At 41.1% G+C, this 18,936-nt stretch overlaps 1 protein-coding gene across 2 annotated transcripts in view; it reads right to left on the bottom strand.

Moving 5' to 3' along the window:
- The window catches only part of Cpxm2 (carboxypeptidase X, M14 family member 2), a 143,471-nt gene that overhangs the window by 77,807 nt on the left and 46,728 nt on the right, over positions 1-18,936 (bottom strand). For both annotated transcript variants that reach the window (XM_004838762.4, XM_021253316.2), the window contains one exon: positions 10,297-10,436. In XM_004838762.4, coding sequence (XP_004838819.1) covers positions 10,297-10,436 — 140 coding nt within the window. The remainder of the gene's footprint in view (positions 1-10,296; positions 10,437-18,936) is intronic.

The following is an 18,936-nucleotide window of genomic DNA, read 5'->3' as shown; positions in this document are numbered from 1 at the left end:
AAAAGGAACCCTGCTCCACTGCTTGTGGGAGTGTAGACTGGTGCAACCACTGTGGAAATTATTATGGAGATACCTCAAAGAACTAGGACTGGAAGTCCCATTTGACCCCGCTATTCTGCTGCTGGGTATCTTCCCCAAAGAATCAAAAGAATCATACCACAGTGATATATGTGCACCCATGTTCATAGCAGCACAGTTTGTAATAGCTAAAACTTGGAAACAGCCCAAATGCCCATCAACTGGAGACTGGATCAAGAAAATGTGTTTTTTTAATAAAATGGAGTACTACTCAGCCATCAAAAATGAGAAATTAGAGACATTTATTGCTAAATGGATGCACATTGAGGTGATACTCTTAAGTGAAATAAACAGGACACACATGAATAAATACCAAATAGTTTCTCTGGTGTAAGAAACTGAAAGTGTAAATAAGGACTAAAAGGTATAATAGATAATGTGAAATAGGAAGAAAAGGGGCAAAGGGTAAGGGCAAGTGGGAGGGGTAGGGGAAAGGAAAGAAGGGAATGGAATTAATATGAGAAGATGAAAAAATGGAAACAAAGTCTTTATAAATAGGGAGGGATGGAGGGGTTGATGGGAGGGCAGGGGAAGGGGGAAAAAATAAGAACCAAGAGAGTATGTGAAGGTGTAAATTTCCAATGATGAATGTCATTGTATTGTACACCTAAAATGTACCAAAAAAAGGATATTAAAAAATCACAGTGAAAGAATTAAAGCTGGAGAGAAGTGAGGTAGAGTCTGAGGTACCCCTGGAGGCCCACCGCACTTGGGCTGCACAGCCACAGACCTCACTACTTTTTATCCTTCTATCCCCACTTCACAGAAGAATCTCCCCAAATCTTCACAAGCTACCACCATTAGCTTCAGCAATGCTGAGACATGGCAAACAGGCATAGCGATCAGGTACTGATAGAGCAATCCTAATCTGAAAATCCAAAATCCAAAACCTGAAACTCTGAGAGTCAATTTGACACCACAAATGGAAAATTCCACACCTGTACTCATGTGATGGGTCATGGTCCATACACAAGCACACTCAAAATTCTGTGTAATGAAACTACCTTCACTATGTGTATAGATGCATACGAAACAAATGAATTTTGTGCTGAGACTTTCATTCCGTCTCTAAGATATCTTATAATGTGTGTAGAAATACTCCAAAATTTAAAAAGGAATCCACAATCTGAAACACTCTGGCCTCACGAATTTTGGACTAGATGCTCAGCCTGTCATAGCACCATGAATAGCCCCCACTCTCCACTCGTGATCAGCATGAGTTGTCACTCCCCCTCCACACACAGATAGGGAAACCAGTGCTAAATCCCTCTTTAGTTAGACAGAGGAATAGTCCCAGAGCTCTCTCTTTTGTAGGCCAGTTCTCTGTTGGAACCCTGATGAAGCTGCCAGCTCCCCCTTCCCATCCATCACTTTTGTGACAGAACTGCATTCTAGCAGTTTGGCAGGCTAGAATCCTGCTGAAGGCCAAGTTATAAGTGTGGGCAGAACCGCTGGTCCCAAGAGATCTAGACCTGCTTTCAGAGGCTTCTGTAAACAGTATGTAAAAAAGAGAAAGTTCTACCTTTTGTCTAAAATCAACATGGGCACCCCCAACAGCAAGAACAAGAGTGAATTTCTTCTCTCTCTCTCTCTCTCTCTCTCTCTCCCTCCCTCCCTGCCCCTTTCTCTCTCTCTGCTGGAAGTTACATGATTCTGCCACATTCTCAGTAACCACCAAATGTTGAATTCTGTGTAAAACATCAGCCCAGGGATTTATTATATTTTTCACTTTGGACAGCTACCCTGGCTTTTTGAGAATGCAGGAGGGAATGTCATAGACTTAAAAATACTACCTATTTTCCATTACCTCCAATAAAAATGTCCACAAGGAAAATGGGAGGGAAAATGCCACTTTGGGGGCCAAGATGCAATAAATTAGGGTAATGGTTGAAGCAGGAAGACCTACTGCAGAGAATTGAATGTAAGAATAAAGTAAAGCCCCCCAAATTTGGTATATTCACTTGAGGGATCAGGAAAAAAAGAAACAAGGCAATGTCCCACATAAAGAATGGAGAGGAAGGGCTGGCCTCATTCCTGTCCCACGAAAAAGAAGGGCTGGCACTGCTCCTGTCCCACACCTGGCAAGCTCTGCCCATAGCTACAGAGCTCCAATGTGGCACAGCTTGTGGCAAAGCTCTGTCTGAGGGCTGGGGCTCAGCTGGCCACCATAGGTCTTCTGGGGGTGTAGGCACTTTTCCTTTGTGGACACTATTAGTTTTCTCAGCTGCTGCTGAGTTTACTGGTTTAAATACCACACATTTATTCTTTCACAGTTCTGGACATCAGAAGTCCTCCGATCAAGCTGTGTTCTTCTGGACCATCTGTGAGAGAATCTGTGCCCTTGTCACCTGTCCTTGTTCACGGCCCTCTTCCTCCATCCTCCATGCCCTCAGCAGGGAAATCCTCAAGGTGTTATCTCTCTTCTGCCTCCCTCTTTAAGAAGCATTTAAGAAGCCTGGTGATTACACCACCCTCACCCCCACAGCTAATCCATGTTCCTAGAGTAAACCCAGCTGATCAGCTTGACCTTTCTTCCATCTTCCACCTTCATTCCCCTTTGCCCTGTCAACTTGCATGTTCAGTTTCCCAGAATTAAGACATCGAGGGGGTATTATTCTGCTGACCACAGCTGCTGCCCTCTGTAAAAATCATATTTCATAACTGCTTTGGTATGAAGACATATACTAACATTATATATTAAAATGTTTTCTGATTTTAAAAGAAATTAAATATCATCATGGACCTCTAAGAGGTCTCATTACCCCAAATGCTGTGTCCCCTGTGCAAAGACCCCGGCTCCAGCCTAGAAGCACTTAGACCAAGCAACCAGGAGTCCAACCCCAAGTGTCTACATTCACCCAAGCCTCATGGCCCAAGTGCAAACCCTGAGCAAGAGAGGGAAAGAGCATGGGGTGAGGGAGCAGAAAAGGTAAGCGTTTTCAGTAGGAGACAAAGCAGGTTATACCATGTCGCTACTTAGACTTTCTGAGCCCCAGTTTCCTCATCCACACAATGTGGACAAGAAAGGGCCCTACCTGGCAGAGCACTGTGGGCACCTGCCAGGGTCACCGTAAGCACGACATGAGGTAACACAGGCAAAGTGCTCAGCAGCCCTGACCTAGGAAGCCCAGATAGCTTTATTTAAAGAAATTTCCTGTCCACCAAGTGTACTACATGAAATACAGCCGTCTGACTTGAGTATTTTCACAAAATGTCAGACTCAACTTCTCAGCTGCCACATGATTCGGTTGCAAAATCTTTCCTTGTACTCTCCGAAGGCCCTAGGGACACGGGAGGCCTCGGTTATGGATAGGGTGGATAAGGTGTAGCTACTGTGCAGACAGCTCATAGGATCTGTGCTCTGTGTCCAGACATGCTCAGCACTGTCCACCTGCACTGTGTCACACATTGGAAGGAAGCTGAGAGAGCCGGTGGTTCCTCTTCTTTCAGTCCAATAAACTGAGGCTTGGAGGATGAGATGGCCCCCTGGACCACCTACTTACTCTGGGCTTGTGGCGGCTGCCTCTAGAAGGAAAATCAAGTCCAAAGGCTTTGAGGCAGGAGCGTGCTTGGAGTATCTGTGGAACAAAAAGGAGACTCCTTGGCTAGGAATGCAGTGAGTCCAGGGAATGAGAAGGGAGCCAGTTCAGGCAGGGCCTGTGGGTCAAGAGTAGGGGCATAGCATGAGCTGATGAGAGAAGGTGACCTTTTGCAAGGAGGCCCTATCTGCCACAAAACAAGAGAAAAACATGATTCACCAGCAACTATCAGGATGTTATCTAGGGAATCACAGCTAGGACACAATGACTCCTGAATAAAGCATGGTGACACTTTTTACCAGGAACAAGCTCTACAATTGTTTCCACTTGAGATACATGACCATTCAAGAACATAATCCTTAGTCATCAACACCCAGAAAACAGGTCACATGAGCCATCTGTGGGAGCTCTATCTAATTTCTAATAACTATTCCTACATAGTTGAAATTTAACATAAGATAAAGAAATGATTGCATGTCTGACCTTGAACTTGAGGATGTTTGCATTAACTCTTCTATTACACGTCAAACTCTACTGTTCAGAACTGACAGTTCTCAAAGAGATTAGAAAGGAGTTTGAAAACTTCTCTCTCCCCAGCCCCCAACAAATGCCAAACATTTCATTTCACCCCTAGGCAGCAAGGAGATGAGGCATGACACGTTCTAAAAACATACACCCTGTCTCCCATGGAGACAACGGAATGATCCATGAAGCACTGGCAGCCTCCTGCGCTAACTCCTGCTCACCAGTGCTGGACCTCAACCCCCAGCCCTTCCCTTCTAATACGGTCTGTGTTATAGCAAGGCTGCAGGTACCCTGGCCCCTTGACCTCTGTCAGTGCAACTGCTGCCACTCTACCGCCCCCTAGTGCACAAACTACCAAGAGTGACCAAAATCCATGCGTTCCTGACACCCACTGAGCCTTCTTTTCAGCTGAAGAAGAAACACCCTGTGCTTTTTCTCAGCATGGACCTTACACTCAATTTCCAATCCCTCAACCTTGCCCTCTGGAGAGAATCTTGCCTCCTCCTCAAGACTACAAAACCCTCTGGTGTGAAGCCCGTGTACTCCCTTCAGCACTTGCCCTGAGCCTGTCTCAGGAGATCAGGAGAGGGTCCGCCTTTCCAAGGTGACCCCTTCACTCAAGTCAGCCTCTTGGCCACCTTGCACCTGCCCAGTGGCCAACACACTAACTTCCAGGACAACATCTCTTGTCACCTGGATCCTCCCTTCAGTTGGCTGACCGACCGGGCAAGAAAGGGGAAACTCACCTTTCCTAACCTTGGCCTCCTTCTAACTTGGTTTGCCTCGCCCTTCACGAAGAAACTCACATTGGGGATTGCAGTTAAGATAGTCCCCTAGGCTCTGCTTAGACTTAGCAACCTAGTAATCTTGGGTGCAAAGCCTGACTTGTCCCAGGAGCTCCATTCAGCCTATGTAAATGCTGGCCCAATTGCTTTCCACAGATTCGACCAACTAGCCAACTTTTCTCGTTCCCCATCTCAGAGAGCCACCACTCCAACTGCTGCCTTACTTGAAGGATGGATCCCTTTACCTATTAAACAGTTATGATTTAAAGTATTTGGTTATTTTAAATTGCTTGTGTTTCTTCCAATTTAGAAAGATCTACTCACTTCAAGCAGAATAATTAACTTTTCAATCATCACATATATCTAATATACTTTCTGTCACTAGAGGAAAGAAATATTGGTTTTTATTCAGATACTAACATTTCACCAGATTGCAATGCCATGTGAAATGATGTTTTATATTAGTGAAAAATAGAAATTACTCAATGTCATTAAAACAATTACATTGCATTACTTTCAAAGAGTATGAATTACTTTAAAAAGTATTAAAGTTGACTTTACATTATTAAGTTGACTTTACATTAACTTGAACATGAACTAGTGGGAGGGCCATGGTGGCTAAGCCCCAGGACCTTGCTGTATTCCCTTCTAGTTTCTATCACCAGTCTGATAGCAGCTTCTGCTCCATCTCATGTCAGCAGGTGATCTGCTGATTTTAATATCCCCATTAGCATCCTGGATTCTCTCACTAGACTGAGAGTTCCCTGCAAACAGGGCCACATCCTTCTCACATCTATACCCCTAATGATTAGTTCAGTGCACCAACTATGCATCATATGAATGAATTAATAAGCACATAAAGAGGATCTCAAGAACAAATAATACAATGCATGTTCATTTTAAAACACCAACTACAGGGCCAGGGATTTAGCTCAGTGGTTCCGGCGTCTGCCTCACAAGCTCAAGGTCCCAAGTTTGGTCCCTGGCACCCAAAAAAGCCAAAACACCAACTACAAAAGCCCTATAAACCAAAAGTATTAATACTATTCTTGCATATGTTCTAACACCAACTATTTGCAAACTGCTTCAGCATATCAACAACTCTCCAGAAGCTGTTTTAAACAGCAACATCTACTAGGCAAAATCCCAGGGGCCAACAACCCCCTTCCTTTCCATGTCTAAAATATTACCAACCGAAATGCAGAAGGACTCTTTGAGAATGGACTGTGTTCCACGTGCTTACTTAGAAAAATCAAGCCTGAACTCCAGCTGTGGCATTGCTTGTCTTGGTTTTAATCCTATGTCTGTCTGTGGCCTGCAGAATTTGGGGAGAGGCAGTGGGCACCTGGGGGAAGGGGCAGGAATATAATCTGAATAAAGACACCTCAAGGTGCTTTTTACAGAGACACTTAGATGAATTTTTTCCCCCCAAAAGATGCTCCTAGGGAGAAAGACAGGCCAGGTAGGAAATGCTCACCCCCACCCTGCCCCCAAATCCACCAGAGCAGCCTCTCCTATCTGTCTTTCCTAAATGTTTCCAAGAAAGATTCTATTTGAGAGATGGGCCCATGGCTAAAAATAAAGCTGCAAATCTGCTCTTGTCAATAAACTTAAAGAGGTCCAGAGGGGAGAAAGAACCATCTACTGAGCACTTACATGTTGCATAATTTTAAAACATTAGAATTGCACATAACCCTCACTTTATGAGATAGAAAATAGTATTGCATTTTAGAAAATAGGAAATGAAACTGATGTTCAGAGAAGGAAAACTTCATATCCAGCAAAAGTCATGACATGGCTCCAGAGCTTTAAATTCGACGAGCCAGCCACTCTCTGAAGTCTCCATTATTTCTCAGCTTTCTCTTTTTGAGTCTCTTCCCCTCCTCCCCTTACATTTTAAACCTGTTCTCAGTCATTTATAGTCACAGATTAACTCGCTCCATTCAGTGGGAATGAAGCTTTTTGTCCATTTAATGAATAATTATATTCATTCATTGGAGCGCTTTTATTTATAGATGCCGGGTATTGGACACAGTGCCAGGGATACAAACCATTAGGACATTGCCTCTATCACCAAAGATTTCACTGAGTAGTGGAGAGAAATGCAGAGACCAATAAATAGGAACATTAAAAATGGTACTGCGCTGTCTTTACTGGGAACAGACCAGAGGATGAGAGAAAGGGTGATAAGTACTGTCTTCTCTACCGTTAGCACTTAATGAACCTATTGTTGACATGTTTGGGTCCACACTGGAATAAGTCCCCTTGCTTCCATCATTATTCTTGCCTCTGAGAGAAATGGGCTCAGTTACCAAAATGGACCAGCTCTACTTTCTCTGCAGTCCTTAGTGCAGACAGCTTTATGCCATGAGGCAAGACACATTGAAATGTATCAGAGTTCTTCTTTTCATTATCCCTGAAGAATAATTTGACTTGAAATACATTTAGACATTTTTTTAAAAATCTAACTCTTTAAAGTAATTCTATCCCTTGTTCTGTCTCAGATATTCCTGCCCTAGCTAAGCCAAGGAGATATACTGTCTAATTCATTGGTCACTTCAAACTCTCTTGTGTTTCTAGCTGAAATGTAATATAGACATTATGTCTACTTTGCTTTTGTTTTCTAATACAATAATCTCAAATAACAGTGGCCAGATAGGTTAATACCCAAGCATGGATAACCTCAAACCATTCTTTACTTCTGAGTTTCCATTTTCCTTGAGCAATCCAACTTCTCCACTGTTTACCCCTAAAAATATTTTTTGCTTTTCAGAATCTAAACAGTAAAAAAAAAATTGATGAAGGTAGTAAGCCATTGATGAGAGCATAACACATATCACAGAGCAAAAATTGGCATATATAAACATATACAGAATGCCACTGAAAAGCAAAGCAAATAAAATACACTCCACAAAGCAGCACAAATAGACATCCAAAGGTCGTCAAAATGCACAAATTATCCCAGATCTGGAAATTTATTTGAAGAAAATAATCCAAATGAAAAAAAAGTACAAAAATGCTTTTTACAATATGATATGTGATGGCAGAAAAAATTGGGACCTGTGATGGAGGCATGGCTAAGTAAATTACAGGTCATTAAAAATGATCATTATGAAGCCTATCATAGCATGAAAAATGTTACTGATATATTAAGTTAAAAATAACATAACTGGATATGTCATATGCTTCCAATATGTAAAAAATCTGTTTGTATAAAGGCAGTGGGATCATGCTTAATGTTTTAAAATACTGCTAGATGTTACAATATTGCCGTTATAATACAAAGAAATTCAGAAAGAAAATAGGTGGCACACTGCCTAACGACTGCCACTATTTAAGAAAGTCCCTTTTGCAGGGACAATGGCAGGTGGTTAAATATGAGTACAGATGCCAGGTTCATATCTCTTATCCCAGTTCATTTATTCATGTTCACCTCTCCACAAATTAACATTAATCTTAGCGAGTTACAGTATGATTTTATATGATTGCCAGCAGGTAATTAGTAAATATTGAAAGATGCCAAGAAATGGAATTGGAGATTATGGTAGTATATAAGAGGGGCCAGGAGAGTAAGGTAGGGGGGGGCAGTTTGGCTGACCCCAGTCTCTGCATGCCACTGTCCACAGACCTTGAGCCACACAATGGTCCTCCAGGGTTGGAGGCTGGCCCCGATCTTCTTAATCAGACCTGGGCTGAGGTAGGGAGAGTGAGATAGATAGGCCCCCTGCCTACCCAGAGTCCCCATTTGATCTACCTGTCAGTATCCCTATGCGTGGGGACGCATGCGCTCACACACACACACACACACACACATACACACTGTGGTTAAAAAATATGGTGCATGTTTACATTTAAAATAATTATTTTAGAAAAAGACACATTGCCATTCATCCCCTTCAAAATACTCCTGCTTACTTCAAATACACTTCTCCCTTCATTCTTGCCACTCTCTGAAGCAGTTCTGGAACTCTTCTTTCGTGAGTGTCTTTAGTTGTTCTGTCAAAGCTGCCTTCATGTCCTGAATTGATAAAAAATGTTTATTTTCATGGTCATTTTGACTTAAAGGAAGAGCCAGAAGTTGTACAGTGCAAGTGAATAAGGTGGATGAGGACACACCGTGTTTTTATAAGGCTGCCTTTTCATTAGATGCTGCTCGGTAAGAGCATTCCTGGCATTTTTTAATCACACCTCATAAGGACACTCATGAAAGAAGACTTCCAGAACTGCTTCAGAAAGTGGCAAGACAGATGGAATAAGTGTGTTTGAAGTGAGCAGGAGTATTTGGAGAGAAATTAGTGGCAATACTCTATGTCTTTTCTTGTAATCAACTTTTTAAAATTTAAACATTCACTGTATATTTTGATCACTACTTATATTTTGTTTGCTGTCATAAAATATACATAACACAAAATCTATTGCTTTAACCTTTTCTAAGTGTGCAGCTCTGTGGTTTCAAGTACATTCACACTAATTTGCAACCATCACCACCATCAATCTAGAATTTTTCATCATGCCAAACTGAAGGGCTTAATGTCCCCACTAAACCCTAACTCTCTATCCTTTCTCCTGTCACCCCTTGGCAGCCACAATTCCATTTTCTGTTTCCATGAATATGACTGCTCTTCATCCTTATGTAAGTGAAACCACACAGTATTTGTCCTTTTGTGACTGGCTTGTTGCATTAGCATAATGTCCCCAATGTTCATCCACATGTAATGTGCGTCAAATTTTCCTTCCTCTCTAAGCTGAATCCTGCTCCACTGTAGGCAGTTACCACGAGACGGAGTGTCTTCAGGGGCGGCAGCCACCTCTCCTGGGGCTGCCATCAGGTCACACTGCTTACTGACACAGCCTTGACCCTGAGCTCCCTTCTGGGAAATGGCCTTCTACCTCACTCTCGGCCTCATGTTGGGCCATCCCTCACGTTCACTGCCTGTCTTGTGGTCATTCATGTAGGAACCTGCCAAGCCTTCTCATCCTCCTTCTCAGAACCTGGATGGTTCATACCCTCCACCCCTCGACTGTGCTCCCTATTGTCCAAAGTCCCTGCCTCAGGTTGTGTTCTAGTCCACCTGTCAGGCTGCTCGTTTCTCACCAGATGCAAAATGGCGGCCACTTGCCTAAGCTGCTCTGTCCCAATGACACCTTTGCCCTCTTCACCCTTCCTTCCAGGTGGGCCCCATTCTCTGTCCTGTCCAGGGAGAGCTACCATTTGGAGAGATGCACCTTCAGTCCTGTCCACATTCCAATTTTCTTCCTTTGTATTTCCCCACAACAGATACTTCTCTGCAATTTCCCCATACCTGCCCAAACCCTGAATACCAGACAGAAGAAACGAGCCCAGGAAGCACAGCTGTGTGCACACTTACAGCCAGAGTGAGTTTCTTCCTTGGGTGATGACCCCTGTGAATCTGGTCAGGCGCCTGGCATCCACCTCAATCCACTGATGGAGGTCGTTCCTGCCTGCACACCACGCCCCATCATAAAAGTCATTTTCATTAATGCCTGCCTGGAAAGAAAACAGGGGTGTTCTTCAGAAAGACTGAATCAAAAAAAAAATTAATACAAATCTTTTCCTGAGACTGAAAGGAAAAAAAGGAGGATAAAAGAAGAAAATGAGAAAGGGGATAAATAAAACACTCACTGTGCTCTGAACTCCTTATTCCAAATCAGAAAAGAGAGTTGCTTAGTATTAACAAGTTAATATCTTAATATACATCCTCTTCTTGCCCAGTTTGAAAAGTGAAACTTAATGAGTTCTCCTATTTATCACTCATCCAACACACAAAAAATATCTCCTACACACCAGCCCACACACGCCAGGTGCTGCGGAATCAAAGGTAAACTGTTCCCTCCCAGAACCTTGCCAGCCGGGAAGGAAGAAAGATGTGAAGACAGATGAGCTGGAGCACAGTGAGCAGGCTATTCTAGGAGTATGAGCAAATCACTGTGGGAGCATTTAAGGATAGGTGAGTTTCAGAAAGACTGCTAGGTAGGTAGTTAGATTTTAGTGGGCACAAGGGGCAGGGCAGGGTGGGTGGTCAAAATAGCATGTTTTGCCAGCTATAGTTGAGTAAAGAAGCAATGACTTCCATGTACAATACATTTGACATTTGTTAGGTCTCAGGCTCAAAGCAATCTCATATAGCACAAAGACATCTTAAGGTTATACATTGTGCTGATTCTGTCCAATATCTGGCCACCTGGCCATCTATTTCCAAAACGAGGCATACAGCACTCCTGGGTGCCATGGCCAATAGCCGCTGTTATCAGAAAGGGGAGTGTTTTTAAAGACTCTCCCTCTTTGGGCTGAGATCTGATTTGGATTATTATATGATTAACAGTCCTGAGGGAACATTGACCACCTGAGAACAAGGAGGACATTTTTGAAATACCAACATTCTAAAGTAACTCTTAAAAGAAATGTCAGTAAGCATATACATTGTATTTAAAAAAATGATAATCATCATAGTTTCCCAAACCCCAAAAGTAACTTGTGTGAACATAAAAAGGTATCCAAACTCACACTCAGCATATATGTCTCTGTGACACTGTCCATCTTGAGGCATAACTCTCTCTGTATCTACTTTACAATAAATTCTACCCATACTTCTGCATGGCTCCAAATGTGTGTTGACTGGTACCTTTCATCAAAGGCACCAAGAACCAAGGGCCAAGGAAGTTAGAGGCTGGTTCCTTGCTGCATCAAGACCTGGCTTTCTCATGACAGATAGCACAAAGAGTGATATTTGAGCTAGATGAGAAATGCTAAGTGTTTACCTAGGGAACATTTGTCTATTAGTATTTAATTTATTTGATGTGTTATCAGTTGCTAGTACTACCAAAAATTCTTTTGATCTGAATTTCCAAGACAGGTAAAATTTCTGCTCTGAAGTTTCTCCTATATTACCACCATCTAAAGAGATGATTCTTTGACCTACAAAATAATACATTATGTAAATAAAGGACATTTGAGCCAAATGAAGCATCCTAGTCTACTAAGACCCTCTCTACATTAATCTTATTTTTCCATGACTATTTCACCAGGAGGTAATTAGATAAGAAAATGTCAGAATGTCAGAATGATAGGTTAGCCCATCTTTCATACCTCTGAGCATATCTTTGCTCAAATGTTGGGGATAGCCTGACTTTCAACGGGCAACAGAAAAATGAAATTAAGAGTGCAGTTACAAGAGTTGAACAACTTGACCAAGGGCTCCATCAGCAGACCTCTACCCATCACTACCTGAGCTAATATTAGCTTTGTAGCAGGACCAAATCACCATGGTCTGTGCATTCTCAGTCCACTCCCGACACCATTCTCAACGAATTCTGAAGGCAAATGCTAGAATATGAACATAGCATGGTCTTTAAAAATAACTACAATATCAAATGAAGATGAATTTTAAAAGCTATTGGTAGCTGGGCATGGTGGCACATGCCGGCAATCTCAGCTCTCCAGAGCCTGAGGCAGGAGGATGGTAAATTCAAGGCCAGGCTGGGCGCTATAGTGAGACCCTGTCAAAAATGAAAACAAAACAAAGCTCTTAGTCAACAATCACTAGAAACCCTACTCTCAACCACTACATCTGTATCTAAAGGCCTGCAATAGGAGTCTCCAAACCCCAGGCCATGGACAAGCACAGGTCAAAGGCCAGTTAGGAACTGGGCCACACAGCAGGAAGTGAAGAACTGGCATCTGTACTTACAGCTTCTCCCCATCCCTCACATTACTGCCTGAACTCCACCTCCTGTCAGGACACAAATGGCATTAGATTCTTATAGGAACACAAACCCTACTGTAAACTGTACATATGAGGGATCCTGGTTCATGCTCTTTTGAATCACTCCAAAATCTACCCTCTCTTTACCCTTCCTCTGTGCAAAGATTGTCTTCCACAAAACTTGGTGCCAAAAAGGCTGGGGACAGCTGCCCTAAGAGATGTCTATAACAAGAGCCTGGAGATACTGCAGGTTCTGCCTATTAAAAATCATCCCAAAAAAGGCTGCATTTAGCAACTGTGTGTTACTAGTGCCTCTATGTGTTTTGATACAAGCTAATTCCTAAGAGGTGATGGTGCCTCTCTATTCAGTGTAACATCTCAGTTTCCAACCATGCCAGACAACAAGCAGGTCATGAATCCAGTCAGAGGGCTATAATTATACCACCACTTCCTTTCCGCACTTGAAGGCAATTATCCTCCTAATGACAGAGATCTGCAACACATTAATGACCTACAATATCACAACTCATCTTTCAAGAAACCATAACATGCACTTATTTTTTGTTGTGGTTTCTTTTCTCGTAAACAGTTGGAGACCTGGTTAGAATAGTTCCATTCATTTAGTAAAATGAGCCTTCAGTGTGTCTGCTATACACCAAGTTCAGGCCTGAGGCAACGGAAATATGAAAACAACACATATGTGCAGCCTATTCCTCTGGGTCTCAGAATGGGCAGACAGACTGACATCTACACATGGCACCACTTAGAACCAGTCACCACACAGTGTGCTGGTAAAAAGCATGTACTCAACGTCCCACTGCCTGGCTATGAATCCCAGCAATTCCACTTACATGATATATAAACACAAGCAAAGCTGGTCATAATCTTAGCACTCTGGGGAGCTGAGGCAGGAGAATCACAAGTTGGAGCACAGACTGGGCAGTACAGCAACTTAACCATACCTTGTCTCAAAATAAAAATAATAAAAGGGCTGGGGGTGTAGGTCAGCAAGCCCTGGGTTCAATCCCTAGAACCAAAAGAACAACAACAACAATAACCATTGGTAATTAGCCTAAATGCTCTGTGCCTCAGTTCCCCCTTCTGTCAAAGTAGAAGCAATGAGTATTTCTGCTGTGCTTACAGCAGATCCTGGCACATAGTGTGGTTTCAGTAAAATGGAGGATTCTAAATGTTAGTTACCAGAATATTTGAAAGAGTACAAATTTAGTTAGCACTGACATAATGTAGAAATATGGGTGGTTTAGGAATTATTTCAAGTTTTATGAAATTCTCAGGAATTATGCTACTATTATAGCTAATTGCTGTCACATTTTCTACAACTTCAAACTTCCAGAACAGAGGTCTACAAAAATCTGAAGAAAAGCAGAGACTTGTCACCAAAGTTCTCAACAGGAACTGCCTTCAAGGGATATTTGGCAACATCTGAAGTCATAACTGGAAGAGGTCAGGGATGCTGCTAAAGATTCTGCAATGTTCAGGACAACTGCCAAAACCAAGAAAGCCTGCCAAAATGTCAGCAAGGGCAGGGTTCCATTCCCTGGTCTAAGGTAAAGCCCACAAGGACAGAGATGCCCCATGACTTGAAATGTTTACCCTATGGAAACTTGGAGCAGCCATCCTCATGCTATTCTGCTACCATCCACCTACCAGGACTTGAAATTAAATTTAAAGTTCCTGGTTTTGCCAGCCTGGAGATTTGCTTCTGCTGCCAAACTCAGTTCTTTCTGAAAACACCACTGAATTAAATGCAATACATTTAAGGGGAATGGAGAGTCCTGCCCAAAGATGACTCACTGGGAAATGACAACCACTTCAGCAAAATCAACTGCTGAATTTAAAAGGCAAGCATTTGTCAGAATTCAGTGGAAGAGGAGGCATCAGCCCCAGAGGTATCAACAAATTATAATTATAGTACAATGTACAGCATTCATAAAATGCCATCCAGAAACCAGGAAAAGACTACAACCATCACTTTTTGTTTAATAATATGGGGAAGTACTTGAAATTTTGGGAGAAATTTCCATTAAAATTTGTTGAAATTAAAGGCTCGATTCCTTAAAGATAAATTCCTTAAAGATAAAATAAACTAGTCTTGAAAATGCCACTAAGGTGCTGTGATTCTTCCTACTACAGTAGCAAATAAATTCAGAATTAATATAATGTTCTCAAGTCAATTAAGTCATATGCATCATTTCTTTACTTTAAAAAAGTAACGTACTTAACAGACTCAGTTTTGCGTAAGATAAATGTGGAAATTATTAAGTTCATAACAAAGAGAAAACCTGATAATATCTGTTTACAATCAATCAAATAAGTTTCTATGTCAAGATGATGAAACAAACATGTTAGTTTTTCTGTGTTACTCTCTCAAAAATCTCCCCCTCACCAAAAAACACAACCTCCACCTCTGGAAAAACTAGACGACGTTTATAATTCTAAATTACAATGCATGAAGGCAAAAACCAGATGGAGGAATCTTGAATGACTCAGTAAGACAAGGAAGTATACAACTCCAAGTGGTACACCAATGAGAAACAAGCCATAGAACTTGGTAGAAAACATAGAACATAGAACTTTAGAAAAGCTCAAAACCTACGTTTTAAGGTATTTTAGAAGATGAGCAAAAGCAAGACTGAAAAACAGAAATTGCTTCCCAACGTGTTCATAGAAGCAAACAATTACAGCCCCACATTCTCACACCTACTCTGTAGAGGACCTGTATAGAGAACAGGGAAGAACCTCTGAAGTGAGTCCTACTCTCCTGTGAGCCACAACAGCACAAGGCCAATTAATTAATAAAGATAGGAAATAAGACTTAGAGAAGAAGCTGAGCTTTGGGCCTGATCAATGCTGTTCTGGGCTGCAAAGACAAAACACCTGGAGCTTGCCACATCAGGAGTAACAGATGACTCAGAAGGCTGCTATGATAATCCTAGAACAAAGAGGAATTTATGCAGATGAGGATCTTTATGATGATCAGGAATTTATCTCTCCCCAAGATGTCTGCAGCTGATGTAATCCTGCTCTGGAGGTTTTAGCTGTACCAGAGGCAAAAATGGGCATGCCACAGCCAGCCTAGAGGGAGAAAAACTAGGCCTAATCATAATTTAATTGTGAAATGATTTTTCCCCAAAATTATGTAGAATTGCTCCTGACAGACCTGAAATTTCTTTCTTAAAAAACTTCAAATGATAGAGGCTCTGGATGTTGGGATGACAGGCAAGTGGGCTGTGATAGATTTCAGTGAATGTCAGCATATTGAAGAGTGAGATGAACCAACTCCCTGCCCCCTCCCAAAGAGAAGTCTGTGCAGCCAGGCTTCTAAGAGGAAAAAAAAAAAAAAGCAAAATGTAACAGAAGACAACTTCAAAGAAACTATAAGTAATATATCTAGAAAGATCTGTTATGAAAAAAACACAAGATATTCTTTAAAAAAGGAAAAACAAAGAGTAAGAAGCTCCTAAAAATTAAGAAAGCTAATTTTAAAAACATAGGCAAGAAAGAGAAAATTAAAGAAATCTTACCAAGAAAACAAACAGAACACAAAAACAGACAAAGAGAAAAATAGAGGATGAAATCCAGAAGAACTTTAGGGGAAAAAGCTACCAAATAAAAATTAAGATTATTTCCCAGATATGAAAGGCTTAAGTCACCAAAACACTAAGAATTAATTAGAATAACAAATAAACTAAGGTATATCATTGTGAAACATCAGAAATAAAGAGAAGATTCTAATAGCTACCAAAGAGGAAACAAAAGGTAAAACAAATACATGAAAAAAAGAAAGGAATAAAAATGACACTAGAATTCTTAACAACATCTGAAGTGAGAAAAATGGAGACTCCGTGTCTTCAAAATTCTAAAAACTCAAAAAATTATTCATCCTAAAATAATATGCTCTGCAAAACTGTCAATCATGATGACAAACTAAACATATTTGTAGATTAATTAAATCCTCAAAAATTTTATTTATCATGCACCATTTCCATGAAGCTATCAGAGGATGAACTCCACAAAAATAAAGCAGAACCACAGAGAAGAATCTATCAGGTCCAAAATGAGGAGTTCCCACATAGAAGAGAATTTTCAGAATAAAGGTAAAGAAAGTCCTAGGATAGTAGCCCTATGCAATTTATTTAGATCCAATAAGCAATTTATTTAGAATGCCATAGCCAGAGGGTTCCTCAAGGGATGTCTACAGAAACACAAATGACTAAAACTCAGTCACCAGGCTTGGCCTTATAGAAAACTGCATTAAAGGGTATTTTACAGACTCAGCCCTGTTGCAGGATACGGAGAGAAGATGTTTTTAAAAACCTAAGCAGTTCTAGGAAAACAGAAAGTCAAGAAATAATATGAAATTAGTTTTCTTGGCTCAAAATTATACTGTTTCTTGGCCAGCAGAAAGTAATATTTGCATAGTCATAACAAAACCCTTGAATATAAATTTACCGAAAAATTTCAGATAGATTTTATTGGAAATATTAAAGAGGAGTAAAGACTAATTAAAATGAGCTGATAGCCTCATCTTATAATAAGAATCCAAAAGGTAGTCAAAAATTTATATCAATACATACGAATACTGCAGAAATAAAGATTTAAGTTCCCAAAGATACAATTTAAAAGTTTACAGTAGTTGCCTTTTTTATAGCACTTGATGTCAGTCAGGGGGTGTAATGTGATAGGTCTCCCACCACCTCAGCAGCTATTATGTATAGTAGCTGCCCTCTTCCTACGGTGCCTTGCCCCTTCCCCTGTGTGACGTCATGCCAAGATGGTTGCTCCCACCAAAGAATAAACCCTTCTTCCCAGCATGCCCCTGTTCCCACCTAGAGAGTAACCTAATACTCACTCACCTCCTACCACCTAGTGACATCACCAGCTCCTCCATTCCCTAGTCACTACCTCAGTCAACCCCGCCTCAGCCCCTACAAACCCCACCCCAGTCTCTATAAAAGACTCTCCCTGCCCCAGCCATATGGCTTTTGTCTCTCCTTTGTTCAGAGACAGCCCGGCAGATCTATTCCCCTAATAAAGGCTTGTTGTGGCCTGGTCTGGTCTTGGTCTTCGGCTCTTTTACCTGACATAATGAAAGGTGGAATGCATTAACAGGGAACCACTATTGTTGTCATAATTCTTTTAACACATTAAATACTGTTTTCTTTAACTACTTGCTTATAAAACTACGCTTTAATTTTAAAAACAAAAAGCCCCATTAAATCAGAAATAAAACAAAGATGTCCATTATCATCACTCCTATTTAATATAGTACTTGAAACATTAACCAGAGAAATCGGGCAAGAGAAAAAAAATAAAAGGGATACATACAGGAAAGACAGCGTCAAATTTTCATTATTTGCAGATGACAAGATCTTTTATATAGATGACCCCCAAAATTCCACCAAAGTATTACTACAATTAACGAAATTCAGCAATGTAGCAGAATATAAAATCAACACACAAAAGGCAATAGCATTCCTATACACTAATAATGAACCCACTGAAAAAGAAATTAGGAAAAAATGCCATTCACAATAGCACCAAGAAAAATGAAATACTAAAGATTAACCTAAGGAAGTGAAAGACTTCTACCACAAAAACTATAGCATTCTGAAGAAAGAAATCCAAGAGGTCATCAAAAAATAGAAAGCTATACCTTGTCCCTGGATGGGCAGAACCAATGTAGTCAAAATGACCATAATTCCAAAATTGATATATAGATTTAATGCAATCCTAATCAAAATACCAATAGTATTCTTCACTAAACTACAGAAAACAATCTTAAAATTGATACAGAAGTAGAAGAGTCCCAGAATAGCAAAAGCAATCCTGGGTAACAAGAGCAAAGAAGGCATCACAATCTCACACTGAAGTTATATTACAAAGCTACTGTGATAAAAACAGGATGGTACAAAAACAGACACAAGGATCAGTGGAACAGAATAGAGGATGCAGAAGCAACCCCAGGCACATTCAACCAGCTGATCTTTGACAAAAGGGCCAAAAATATACACAGGAGGAAAGTTAGCTTCTGTTATGGTTTGGGTCTAGAGTTCCCCCCAAAGCCTCAGGCTTTTTCAGAGGTGGCTAAATCTAGAGTGTGGGGTGCTAGGATTAAGGGTATGTGATTACTAAACCAGCACACTGACTGGTTTGGCACCACCCTAATCCAGGTAGTCTGGATAAGATAGAGGGCAGAAAGACACTGTTAAAATTCCCTTGCTGCTTTTGCTTCCATGTGGGTGCCATGAACTGTTTATTGTC

This window comes from Heterocephalus glaber, unplaced genomic scaffold (assembly GCF_053883595.1).
Source record: "Heterocephalus glaber isolate CG9 unplaced genomic scaffold, H.glaber_assembly_v1.0 deba00001497, whole genome shotgun sequence".
Classification (NCBI taxonomy): domain Eukaryota; kingdom Metazoa; phylum Chordata; class Mammalia; order Rodentia; family Bathyergidae; genus Heterocephalus; species Heterocephalus glaber.
The sequence above is the reverse complement of the archived record's forward strand: the minus strand, read 5'-3'. Positions and strand labels throughout refer to the sequence as shown.